At 36.7% G+C, this 13,129-nt stretch overlaps 2 protein-coding genes across 2 annotated transcripts; one reads left to right on the forward strand and one right to left on the reverse strand.

The window, feature by feature from the left end:
- The first annotated feature begins 534 nt into the window (after positions 1-534).
- On the forward strand, positions 535-2,687 carry LOC147279903 (HSP40/DnaJ peptide-binding protein). Its single transcript, XM_086252529.1, has 3 exons — positions 535-678; positions 1,154-1,830; positions 2,234-2,687. The coding sequence occupies exons 1-3, from the start codon at positions 535-537 to the stop codon at positions 2,685-2,687; spliced, it is 1,275 nt and encodes a 424-aa protein (XP_086108655.1).
- A 503-nt stretch (positions 2,688-3,190) lies between these two features.
- LOC147279904 (Glycine cleavage T-protein family) lies at positions 3,191-10,984 on the reverse strand. The gene is made up of 12 exons (XM_086250604.1): positions 10,764-10,984; positions 10,558-10,659; positions 8,453-8,486; positions 7,141-7,214; positions 6,943-7,008; positions 6,763-6,827; positions 6,399-6,486; positions 6,203-6,268; positions 5,897-6,062; positions 4,359-4,442; positions 4,158-4,285; positions 3,191-3,754 (listed from the first exon to the last, which is right to left on the reverse strand). The coding sequence occupies exons 1-12, from the start codon at positions 10,974-10,976 to the stop codon at positions 3,569-3,571; spliced, it is 1,272 nt and encodes a 423-aa protein (XP_086106730.1). The 5' UTR covers positions 10,977-10,984; the 3' UTR covers positions 3,191-3,568.
- Between the last annotated feature and the right edge of the window lie 2,145 nt (positions 10,985-13,129).

A 13,129-nucleotide genomic window follows, 5' to 3' on the forward strand; every position in this document is an offset into this window, starting at 1 on the left:
AGGTCATTTGAATTTAAATTACCAAGAAAATTAAGGATGCTATATATTTATGTTATGTGCCTTTAGCATTTCGGACGAGCATTTATCAATCATTGTCAATCTTTTGTTATAGTAATGCCCTAAAAATATTCGATCATGATCAAATTAATGAGAGTGAGTTTGTGTGATTACGTACAACCGCATGATCCTTTTCCCAAAAAGAAAGATAAAATTCAAGATATAGAAGATTGGTCAATGGTCTCGGCTTAATTATGTAGTAGGCAAAACTGTTGGGTTAGCTCGGAATGAACCTAAAAATAGAAGCCAGCAGTGATAAAATAAATAAATTAATAAAAAATGATCCGACGTCGTATTCATGCATGTCACAATAACAAACACTTTGCCTCATCTTATTATCCCTAAAACAACAAACAAACACTTTGCCTCAAAAAAGCGCCTAAAGAGACGCTTCTTCATCTTTGGATCCCCAGACATTCTCTTCGGATATCGATCTACTTCTCTCTTTCTCTCTCTGTCTCTGGCTCACGTACATTCATGGGGGATCATCACTCACGTTCACCGTCATCGCACAACTTTCTTGGAATATCGAATATTTGCAAGGGATACAAATCCTTTGTTGCAAAAAAGAAACATCATAAGAGTATCGATGGAGAATCCAACCATAATGGAAGCAGCAAGGTAACATAAACTTGCATGCATGCATGCATGTTTTCATCGTAAACAGAATTGTCCTTTTATATACATATATATATGTGTGTGTATATATTTCATGCGCTTAGTTAAATCCATGCAAAACTCATGCAACATGACAGATACGTACATATTTGTGCCAAGTTTTATTTTTGTGGATTATGGCTCATGAAGGAATTTATGCTTCAAAGGCACATTGTAGATTTGTAGCAACACATTAAAAATTGTTCGAAATTAAAGATAATATTTGGTCAAATTTCCCAGACCCAATATTAGATATTACATATATGCATTGATTAATTTGATGTTTGTAATTTCCTTACATATATATGCATGATGTATATATCAAATTTAGTAGCTTTGCATATTCGATCCTCAAAATTTGGTGGTTTCTGATGTTAATTAATTGATCTGATTTTGTATTTGTATATAGAGTTCACATAATCGTCATCATAAGAAGCAGGAGGAAGAAGAGTTTGAAATTAGTTACCCAACAGACGTAGCTCGTGGTTTCAATCATCAACTAAGTATTGATGACAGCTTCTTCTCGCGTCGAAGTATTTCGAGGACTACGAGCAGTAGAAGATGTAAGACACCTACGCCGAGATCTTTCTCAAGATGTACGAGCCGGATCAACACTCCAACGGGGACGACGACCCCGTTGTTCTCAAGAAATATGAGTCAAAGAAACTCCTCGGCCGATCAGGCCGAGGTTTTCTCTTCCTTTCTATCAAGGAACATGAGTAGGAGGAGCACATCGGTGACCGAAATCCCTGACTTGGCAAGAAATGCAAGCAGGAGTAAAAGCCGGCCTAAGAGCCGGAGACCATCGGAGACTGAAATGCCTGCCTCCCCATCGCCGGCATCTCCATCGCCGGTCTCCCCCCTATCATCATCACCTAATGGCAGTAGAACATGCACAACTCCTAGAGCTGAAACGGACAATGCTGGCAGCAGTAGTACCAAGTCTCTGTCAAGAAGTATGAGCAGGAACACAACCCCTATTGTGTTCTCTCAGTCAACTGCAAGAAAGAAACCTGCTCCCCCGGTTGAGAAGAAGCTTGCATTCACACTTGAGGAGTTGTGTAATGGATGTGTGAAGAAGATCAAGATTACAAGAGATGTCATCAACAATGCCGGGTAATTAATATTTGTTTACTCCGACTTTAGGTTACTTACTAAGAGGCCCTTTTAATATGTATGAAACTATAGATAAAACTATTTGCTTCACATTTACTGAATCATACTTATAACATCTTTCACATATATAAATGAGATCATCTCTCACGGAGATGGTACTCATTATCGTAAAATTAGAGTAATTCTGTCAAACCCTCAATATATACTACAAGTTTTCTATTTCTATCCTAACATACAACATTTTTAGAGGAGGGACTTAAAGTTGAGTCTTAGTGATTGCTAGAGTGATTTATATGTAATAATAGTAGAAGAGTCATGCATGCTACATGAATCACAAGTTGTGCAACTGAATAACTCATCTTGAACTAAAAGAATAAGCAGCAGTGTGTTGTTTGTATGACAGGATCATTGTCCAAGAAGAGGAAACACTGAAAATAAACGTGCAGCCTGGTTGGAGGAAAGGAACCAAGATCACATTCGAAGGGAAAGGCGATGAGAAGCCAGGGTACCTTCCGGCGGATATAATCTTCTTGATAGATGAAAAGAGGCACCCTTTGTTTAAGAGAGAAGGCCGCGATGATCTGGAAATAGCTGTTGAGATTCCTCTGGTGGATGCATTGGGTGGCTGCTCATTTCCAGTCCCTCTTTTAGGAGGTGAAAATATGAGTGTCTGTTTCGATGACATCATATATCATGGCTATGAAAAGGTCATTGAAGGGCAAGGCATGCCCATGCTTAAAGACCCAACCCAAAGAGGCGACCTCCTCATCACATGTCTAGTTAATTTTCCCAAAGAGTTGAGTGATGAGCAACGAGCAGAAGCTGTTAGCATTCTACAAGATTGTTCTTATCAGTAACATCATTATTGTTCTCAATCACTTACTGACTTGTCAAGAGGCAAGCATTGTTCTCTTTTGATCTCTCTATATGGAAAAAAGAAAAAAGAAAAAAGAAAAATAGACTAACTATACAGTAGTCAAATCATGACTTGCATTGCACCTAACTATACATATGAATTCTCACGCATTCCCCAAAAAAAAAAAAAAAACCAGAGCACCCCCAAAAGTATATTGAATTGAGTTTTGCAGTATTTAGTGTCTGATGTGTTTGTGTCACGTTTAGAAATTTTTACTCAGGTCTTTTAAACGAATAAAGAGTTCAAATATTCTATTTATGTGTTCTGTGTTTATATTGTGCTTGTATCCAGAATTATGCCATTCCGGACTCTAAACTCCAAAACCATGTTTTAAACACAAAAACAATGTCAACAAAGAAAACATTAGAGTATCACATTTCACCCAATAAATTAGGAAAATAAAGCATGGAAGTGGAACATATATTTTGACCAATATAAATATGCTTTTATCAGAATACTTTGATCCAAACCAGCATTATATTTAGAATGTCACGACAAGATAACATAATTCAAAATTTGGCTTTACACATACAGTTAGATGAAGTGCGCGGGCAATACATAGCAACTAAATAACTGGTGTTCGGTATCACTAAATAAAGAGCGACAACTTCGCCTTTGTATGAATCAGGCACCGAACATAAAATCGATGGCTCAAAATAAAGCCAGTCTAGATTTGTGTCTCACAACACTGAACACCTGGACTTTATAGCCAACCAACGTTTAAAGAAAGCCGACCATTAACCCATAACATGTGTTTTGTATGGTAAAGGACATTCTAAACAAGCACAGTTTGAAATTTATATTCTAGAGGTTTATTGCACCTCAAAAACTTGAGCTTCTCGATGGTGGGCATTGCCGAGCAAGAAAAGGTACTTCGACCACTGTTCCAGTAACAGCATCTCCTACAGTTACAGTGTCTCCCTCTGAAACAGTTTGCCTCTTGATATAGCCTAAACCAAAATACTCAAATTCCTTTCTTCCAGATGTGCAACTCGTCAGCTTCCCAACCTGTCAAATTTTTACAAGCTATTATGGTACAACCATGAAGCTTGTTTTTGGAATTTTTCGCTAAATGCAATAATAATTGACATGGTGATAATTTCCAGGCGAGGAAAAAAATTTCATAGTATATTTAACGTAGTTTTGAAGGACACCTTCCTCCACCAATTCTAGCATGATGGCTGTCATCAACTAACCAATTATTTTACGCAGTTGAATGGACGTTTTACTTTCTTCAAAAATGAAAAAAGAAAGAGAAGAAGAAAAGTATTCTGACATGCAAAATTATAACTCCTTTTATATTTCCACCTATATTGGGCAACCTCACAGGGTTAATGTGAGCTGAATTGTTACCCACTTTCCAATTTTGTGTTTTATAAAACAATATATTGGACAGTGAAACAACTATTACCTTTTTCCCACCAACTGTAATGAGGCTGCCAAGCTCTGCTGGCGCTGTTAGACTAATTCCCCAAAGTCTTTGCTTGACTCCATCGTATGTTATGAGTCTAGATATAGTCTCTTGTCCCTTGTAGCACCCTGCAAAAGGCTAGAATTAGACCAGCTATTTTCTCAGTTTCCTTAAGATGTATTATAGAAGGGAATATGATACCTTTGTTTAAAGAGATTGAATTCCAGAGACCAGCCTCCAGGACATTATATTCATTAGTAAGCTCCTTCTGAGGAGCCGGCCTTCCTGCAAAAGTTAATTTGGGCTGACCACGAGGGAGATCACAGAAAACTGAACTTTATGCGATTAAAACACTACTATTATAGCAATAGTTAGTACTTTAAGAAACCTTTCATTAAATACTTCTATTTCTAATTTAGTCATTCCATTTGATAAATAAGCTTCATTTGTTGCTAGAACACGAGGTTGAAAAGAAAGGAAGTTTTTCTCTTCTCTTTCAACCCCAAAACATATGTGCATTGCAAGCCTATGTATTAAATCACAGACGTACACTCACCCAATTTCAAGTTTCAACTATGCTCAATAGGACACAAGAAAATGAAAAAGTTTTGCCATTTAATTCAACTTTAACAATGCATTTGGATAAGTTAATTTGAAAGTACCAAAAACATTTCAAAATGATGGAATTTGAAAAGATGGCAGTGATGATGGTAGAGGTTGGCTAACCTATTAAGTATGATGGATTTAAATATGATGTATATGGGAGAGGTTGTGTTGGAAATGATGGCAGTGATGATGGTAGTGGTGATTTTGGTGGTGGTGGTGGGAGTGGTTGTGGTGGTGGTGGTAGCAATGACTATGGAGGTATGAAGGTGATGATTGCGGTAGTGGTAGGGAGGGCTGGTGGGTTCGAGGTGCTGGTGGTTGAGTGGTTCTGGTGATGAGGGTGTCGGTGTTGGTGGCGGCGATGGTGGGAGTGCCATGATGGTGCCATTGGTGGCGGTGGGGAGGGGGTTGTCGTGGTGGTAGTGGTGGTAGGGGTGATGATTGTGGCAGCAACAATGGAGATGGTAGAATCAGTTTGGTGGTAGTGGCAGCGGCAATGGTGGAGACGGGCTTATGGTAGTGGCAGTGGTGGTGAGGGTGATGGTGTAGGTGGTGTGAGGGTGTAGGTTGTTTCTTTAAAACATCATTGTCTTGAAATTTTAGAAATGAAACCTATTTAGCTGGAATTTAAAGTCAGAACGTATGACTCCCAAGTACCACATTTCTTCCACAATGAAGTTTGAAATTTCCTTGGTGATACTAAACAAGAAAATTAGAGATTGTCATTTCCCAAATCCGAACTTTTCTTTAAATACTGAGTTTAATTTTCTCATCCAAATACACGGTTAGGAAAATTTGTGTGCTGAGCTGTCAAAGAAAATTAAATAGTAGTGAAACATAGCACCATGTATTCGCGAAATATTGATGAGATTAAAAAAGGTAGAAGTTTCTCCTTACCGTTGATGTGTCACCAACTCTTAGGTATGAATTGAAGAAGGTAGTGGGTCCAATCACATTAAATTTTTTAATGGGGATAATTATTAATGTTGTGAAAGTCGTGAGTCCGATTACTTTCACCAATTCACTACTCAAAAGTGTGGAAGAAGTGCCTCCTCACCAGTCAAGAGCCAAACATTGTTCATTTAGGAAAGGGGGGGAAAGGAGCGGAGACATCCATATTAAGAATTCTCTACCTTGGAAAATTCTTAGTTTTTCCCACGCATTAGAGCCCATTGGGATTGCACCTTGTGAAAGAATAGTTTTCCAGACTGATCCAGCAGCAGCTGGAGACATCAAAAGTGAAAAACCTTTTTCAGAAATGACATTTCCCACTCCCACAGTTATAGGCATCCCATTAACCTGCAAAGTAATAGAATGTCTAATTGAGCTTCTTTGAAAAATATAAATTAGCTTTCATCTCTGTACCCCTGTTTATATAATTATTTAATCAATAAGTACAACTTAACTCATACAAGTGTCTAGAAATCATTGATGCTTACACTAAAATGCTGATGTGTGCCGTATGGTTGTCCAACGAGATCACCTAGGTTCAACTCCTCCATTAGCTGTTTCCATTCCACAATAACCCATTAACAACATCAAGCTTCATGTTAGTAAAAGACAATTAATAAAAAGAAATGTCAAAGACTGAAATATCATTTACTACATATACAAAAAGTTACTAATATCCCTTACTTGGTTGCTTTTAGGTCCCACCAAAACAAAGAAGCAAGTTTGCTTAGTGATGTCTTGAATCTCTACCTTGTCAGTAAAAAATATGTACCTATTGATAAAAAAAGTCAAGGGATAAGTTTCATGACATGGAATCTTATGTGAAAAAAGAATCCAAGAAAGACATAATTGCAGCATTGATAACAGTGCAAAAGGCAAAAGCTAATGTAAAAGTTTAAAACTCAGCTCAAAGTTTTTCTTTTTCTTTTTCTTCTGTTGACATATTTTAAATACATTAGAACTTAGGTGGTGCTGTGGTACACAAGAAGCTAGCGTCTTTCAAAGTTTCTAAAAAGAACACTAACAACTGAAAAGAAGATGCACCTACTTTTTCAGCATTTCAGAGATACTTCTGCAAGTCACAGGTGAAACCACTAACATTACTGCATTTTTCTGTGAACCCAAAAAGAAATTTATAAATGAAACTATTTTGACAACAAAAATATGAAGATTATTACAAGGTATGAAAATCAACAACCAGACAATTATTATAAAAAAGAAAGATTACCATGATCCATGCATGTGCAATATCTATTGTCCGAGCTGTTGGTGTAACAAAAACGGTGTCACATCCCTATGGATTTCAATTAGAAATCCTATTACTCAAGCCTGTATGGTTGTATAAATATAAGAATAAAATCAAAGACAACATTTGAATTCAGTCCACATATGCAACCAATTGCTGATTACATCCCATCAAATATACCTGTCCTTCATTGAGGCATTCAAAATTGGCAGTGCCTTGGTTGTGAAGAAACTGGATGCGGTCTTCTCCACTAACTTCATGATGAACCCACCATGTATTCGCCAGGGAAAAATACATTAAATCATTTATACCACCAAATACTACAGACTTGACATAAATTTGATTGGACTACCTCAAACAAACAAAAATAATAATAAATACATGACAATTATAACAATTAGCAAAAGATTATGAGCTCAACAAAAAAGACAATAAGGTGAAAAAAATAACCAAAATAAACCAGCTTCTCAGATATAAGAAAAAAATATCCAGCTTCTCAACATACTCTGTAAAATTTTCGTAGCATTCAGATAGTTTGTGCCACTCAAAAGAGAAGCCCACTGCTTCTGTACTGAGCACATTAAACGAGAATCAAAACTAAATATAAGATATTCTTTTTCTTTTTTAAGAATTTGGGGGAAATAATGAAAGCAAAGTACATCCATACAATTCTATCTCTTCTATAACACCAGCATTAATCATCTTCAACTAATGACCAAAACTTTACATTTCCTGGAATTCATTTATTAACCCTCTCAATGACTATTTGACTCATTTAATGACCAAAACTCTTCCTCATGCATTATTAATATATATGCATAATGCATCACACTAGAACCACTATCGCTACCAGCCTACCATCACGAATTCCACTTGTCATTTTAAGTTCTTGTCACAGTAATTAACATGTAGTTAGAAACTTGTAAAAAAAAAAAGAATTTAATTACTGAATGCTAAGTTACTAGCATAATATGTAATTTTCAATTTTTGACAAATTACCTATAAACTAAGAATTATTAGTTTTTTCTCTTATAGAAACATAGATACATGCATATGTATGAATGTAAACAGTATAGACATAAATTCAAGAGAAAATTATACAAAAAGAAAAAAAGTTTATTGGACACCTCTGCCCCGTGAACATTTATATTAAGATGTGCTTAAACAGCATTTCAGAAAATGCAACTAAATTTGAGTGCCAATCGCCTAAATTTCACTCAATTAGGGCAAATATTTATATGTATTAGCTACCACATACAAATTACAAAACCAAATGGTAGTATTATATTATTATAGAATGAAACTGGTGTCCAATTACAGTTACAAAACCATTAACCAAAGTCAAATTGAAGAAAAAGGGACAAAACGAAATTGACACCCTATGCATCAAAGAACATGCGTAATGAAGAAGCATGAAATATGCACCACCGTCAACAAAATGGAATATAGTACCAATGCGGTTGATATATAAAGTAAAGGAAAAGCAAATTACCTCTTATCCGGCCAAAATGTGAAAGGTCCACGACCTGAGCCATTAGATGCAGTAAAAAGAATTAAATAAAAAATAATTGCATGCTCAATGAAAATAATAACAAACAAATTCAGTGGCTAAAGGTGCATAAAAGCAAGTGGTGCCACCTAAACCCCAATTCAAAATAAGCATTGATGCTCTATTGTACAGACATAAGATCACAACTCTTCTTCAATGTCACATGAACTAGCATGCAGAACCAAAAGTAAGAAACACACAGGTAAGAACCGATCTTACATTTATCCATATTCATTGATAGGTGCCTTTTACTTTCGTTCTCTTTTCTCCTCCCTATTCTTCATCTCTCTAATTTCCCCATATTACAAAAATCCTAAAATTTCCTTTTCTCTAAATCTTCTAATTACTAAAAGTTCTACCATTCAAAGCCCACCACAATACTAGGGAACAACCAACCTATGTGGTCCTACATCAATCTTATTCTCTCCCTATTTTCTCAACATAGTTTAAAGCATCAGTTCCCAGACCTAGTATCTACTGTATTTTTTAAGAATAAGAAATTGTTACTTCTGTAACATGGCTTGGCGTCTGACAGAGTTTGCTACATCATATATATGGCTGTTATGTTGTTATCCTAAGTTCTTTTTTATTTATCATGTTTCTCTCATTGATTGGTCTGATTGTTGTTAAGAGCATTCAACTATGAATCTGCACCTTTCAAGTTGATGTAATCTGACCCAAGTCCTCTGATCATAATGAGTTATTTAATCTGAAAAACGCATCTAAAATTAAGCTATGGATCCCACCAAAGATATCAGTCACATGAAAAACATATAAAAGGAACATGAAACCAAAGCCTCTAGTAGCTTAGAAAATGACTTTGATTATGCACAAATATAAAAAATTTAAAAAAAAAAAAACATAATTTTCTAACAATATATTGACAACATAGTGCCATAGTATACAAATATTAATCGTCTGAAACCATGGCAATCTTTTTTTTTTTTATAAGAGCCATAGTATACAAATATATCATAGTAACATATACAATATGGCAATATGCGTTTCATTGGTGCCATCAAATTGCACTGTTGATTGCCATGGTTACAAATATTAATCGTCTGAAACCATGGCAATCAAGTAATTAACAGTACAATTTGATGGCACCCATGAAATGCATATAGCCATATTGCATAGGTTACTATGATACAAGTATACCTAAAATACCTTTTGATAGAAGTTTACTTAAACAACGAAAAGCTACAATGTGCAAGGCATGAGTTAAGGACTAAAGTTATGAGCCCTTTCAAGAGCAACTATGCATGAGCGTGTATCATCAGATAAAACAGTTTTAAGCAATACATGTCCCATAGATGAGCATGTCTCCTACTTAAGTTTAGCAAACAAGATTAACATCACCAAAATAAAAATTTTAAAAAAGCAAGGTTTCCTAACAGATAGGGCTCAAATGGGCATGGCAGACTTCTCTGCCATAAAAGAATGTAGAAACTATATTGCGGACATCATCCACAGAAGCTTCTTTAAAGAATGTAATTTTAGGGTGCACACATTTCATATTTAACCTACCAAATGAACACAAGAAAAACTAAGTTATCCCCAGATTACATGCATTGACCAATGTCATGATCATGGACTTCTCTTTTAGATCAGAAATAATTATCATCTCATGCAGTCACTGACTGCACTTGATGCTATCCCGGTTGCAAACCAAGGTAATCACCTCGAGAAAGGAGAAGCTTTCTTCCGTTATTTTAAAAAGATTCTTCCCATTTTCATAAATAAAATAAACCAAGAATTCAAACCTGATAGGTTTATTTATAAGAAGCAATGATTTTACTAAACAAGTCAGAGAATTACAAAGAATGTTATCCAGCAGGGCTATTAGTGAACCCACAGAATTCAAACATGAATACAACTAAACAGTAACTTACTAACTTGGGAACATAATTAGAAAGAAATTCGCCATGTTTAACCTTACAAATCGCGTAACCTAAAATTCTATATTTAATTCTCAAGTCCTCATCCAATATACAAGTACCCAATTCACAGACTGTGCAAGTACTAAAAACAATGTCAAAAATACGCACCACAACACCATTATCGACTGCATCTAACGCTTGGTCATCGTTATCAAAAGTTTCAATAATCCCATCATCGGAAACCTTTGCTCCTGCCGTTGCCACGGTGTCCTGCGAGCAGTCCGTTCAGTTGGTCATAAAATTTTGAAGATTCTTCTGCTTCAGTTTCTTTTTTTAATTCTCGGGAAACCAACAGAGAATAGGAGGTGACTTACGAGGAGGTCGTGGTCAATGGGAGGAGGGGAAAGGTCGAAAGGCAAGGCGGCAACGCCATTAGTCCTGGTCGTTTTGGAAGAGAGTATGAATTTCTGCTTCTGCTTTTGTTGCTTCGTCTTGGTCTGAGTCCAGGGAAACGCAGCGTTTTGGTGGGGATGAGAGAAGAAACGCCATGGATTGAGAAGCAGAAGATCACCTGTTACTGTTGCCATTTCTTGGATTCCTTGGATGCTGGCCGGCCCTCTACCATTTCAAGTTGCTAAGAGAGGTGTGAAACGGGCCGGCCGCCCGACTTGGCCCGTTTAAAATGGATCCAATCGCGCTTTCTGTTGTACTTGGGTTGATTCATTTAATAATCAGGTCATTCCGGTCCAATTATGAGTTAATTACACTTACATTCCCTGAGTTTAATCGTCTTTTCACATACACTCCCTGGAGTTTCAACAATTATACATACACCCCTAATTACACTTATAGTGAGACGAAAAATGATGAGAAATTATACAAAATGGGCTAAGGGGTTAAATGACCTAATAAGATTACTTAAGGTGTAAAGTCCAACTTCAATACAAATATTTTTTTTTTGTTTATTTATTTTTTTCTCTTGTAGGGGGTTATATGCAATAATTTTGAAACCTTAGAGGGTGTGTGTGTAATTTTTGAAACTCCAGAGGATATATGCGAAAAGACTATAAACCTCAGGGGGTGTAAGTGTAATTAACTCCCCAATTATTTTAAATATTAAGCATAGTCAAGCTACGGCTGAGCCCAGTCGGGTTCTTACTGTCACGCCCTAAAATCCGGGTACGTAACAGAGGCATCTATCTTGAGAATGTCTGAGACTACAACAACCAATCCCCCGGTGTTATAATCCCAAATATTCACAAAATAAGTTAAGCCTTTTGGTTTAGTAAAATGAGTTGGATCAGAATGCTTGAGTTTGCAGCGGAAAAATATAGAAATAATTAATTCATAATTAAATCAACCCTCGGAGCTACTATTGTTTAGAGTAACTTCAAAGAAACTGTTTATATAGACTCGATAATTCAAAAGTAGACAACCCAAATACTCAGTGTATATACAGGATATGACCAAGGGTATATAAAGATAGTAAAAGGTCACCAAAGACCTGCCCAAGGAAATATACTGACTAAATAGGGACACAGGAGTTGACAAGCTCGAGACCGCACCGCCACCCCCTCAATTGAGGCCGTCAAAGTCCACACGTGCAGCACCTAAAAGGGAGAAAAACAACAATGTAGGGGTGAACATCACATACGTTCATTGCTTCCCCTCAGGGAACTCCCTGCTAGGTTTGAAAAATAGTTTGAGATAATTTAAAATCAAATGCACAACACAAACTAGTTGTCAAGCTTTGTAAAACTAGTATCATGTTCATACAATTTTCAAAATACAGTTTTCCAGGCCCAAGTTCAGAATCATACAAGTTGACCAGCCGTTAGGGCTAACTATCCTCTCACAAAAACATAACAAAGTCCTGCAGTCATTTGACTGGGACATGGTAGCGAAAGTGGCCATTTCATGGTTATACCGCCTAAACTGGCCTCCCAAAAAGGACAATCAACCAGTCCGTCCGTACAACCCCTCATGAGGTTTTGGGGATCGAAACCCAAGGTCTACCGTAAGGGACCTTTCACTCTCAAGTCAAACACAATAACAATCTCACGAGAATATGCATAACAGTCATCATTCTCATCATCATAAAACCAAGCAGATATGCCAATAAAAAACATGTATCTTTATCACACAGTATTTATTATATAGTACATGCAGGAAATCCACTAGTCAGAGTGTGTTGTCCCCCTACCTAGCGTCCAAAGCTTTTGCCTGTTCTCGAGTACAAATCACAATTTGCTATGTCACAACCATCTCTTTTAGGTAACTGGAGTTCCTAGTTTGACAACAACTGGTGTTAAAAATGGTCTTCACGTAAATCGATGACCTTATCTGTTAAGACCAGGTATAATTCAGGGGTTTGGCACTAGCGTAACTGCTAGACTTCTCTGAATTCTTAATCCGACATGACCTTGCACCCTGAGGCAAACAGTCATGTCAGACCGTGTGGTTTCTCTATTTATTTTAATTTATTGTCGAGAAAGTTGATCAGATATGAACCTACAACGTGACCAGGTCAGTGCATGGGGAAACTGAGGGAGCTCTGGCTCAGTACCCAACGCCTGTATGCTCATTGACTGACCTTAGTCATCACGTTATTTGGTTACTACTGATATGGCCTCAATATTTATTAAGTTCATTTCATACCAACAGTTAAACGACATTTCGTCTATAACCACAACTTAAATAACAGCATATTAAATAAGCTGGGTTGAGGGTATACTTGTTG

This window comes from Dryas octopetala, chromosome 7 (genome assembly GCF_963921425.1).
Source record: "Dryas octopetala chromosome 7, drDryOcto1.1, whole genome shotgun sequence".
In the NCBI taxonomy this organism is placed as follows: domain Eukaryota; kingdom Viridiplantae; phylum Streptophyta; class Magnoliopsida; order Rosales; family Rosaceae; genus Dryas; species Dryas octopetala.

Bases quoted from the DNA above. Each gene is read 5' to 3' on its own strand.
- LOC147279903 (XM_086252529.1), top strand. From the start codon at position 535: ATGGGGGATCATCACTCACGTTCACCGTCATCGCACAACTTTCTTGGA. The intron at 679-1,153 runs GTAACATAAACT...CATAAGAAGCAG, and splicing joins ACCATAATGGAAGCAGCAAG to GAGGAAGAAGAGTTTGAAAT. The intron at 1,831-2,233 runs GTAATTAATATT...TTTGTATGACAG, and splicing joins GATGTCATCAACAATGCCGG to GATCATTGTCCAAGAAGAGG.
- LOC147279904 (XM_086250604.1), bottom strand. From the start codon at position 10,976: ATGGCAACAGTAACAGGTGATCTTCTGCTTCTCAATCCATGGCGTTTC. The intron at 7,009-7,140 runs GTATATTTGATG...TGAAATCCATAG, and splicing joins AATGCCTCAATGAAGGACAG to GGATGTGACACCGTTTTTGT. The intron at 4,286-4,358 runs GTATCATATTCC...AGCCTTTTGCAG, and splicing joins TTCAATCTCTTTAAACAAAG to GGTGCTACAAGGGACAAGAG.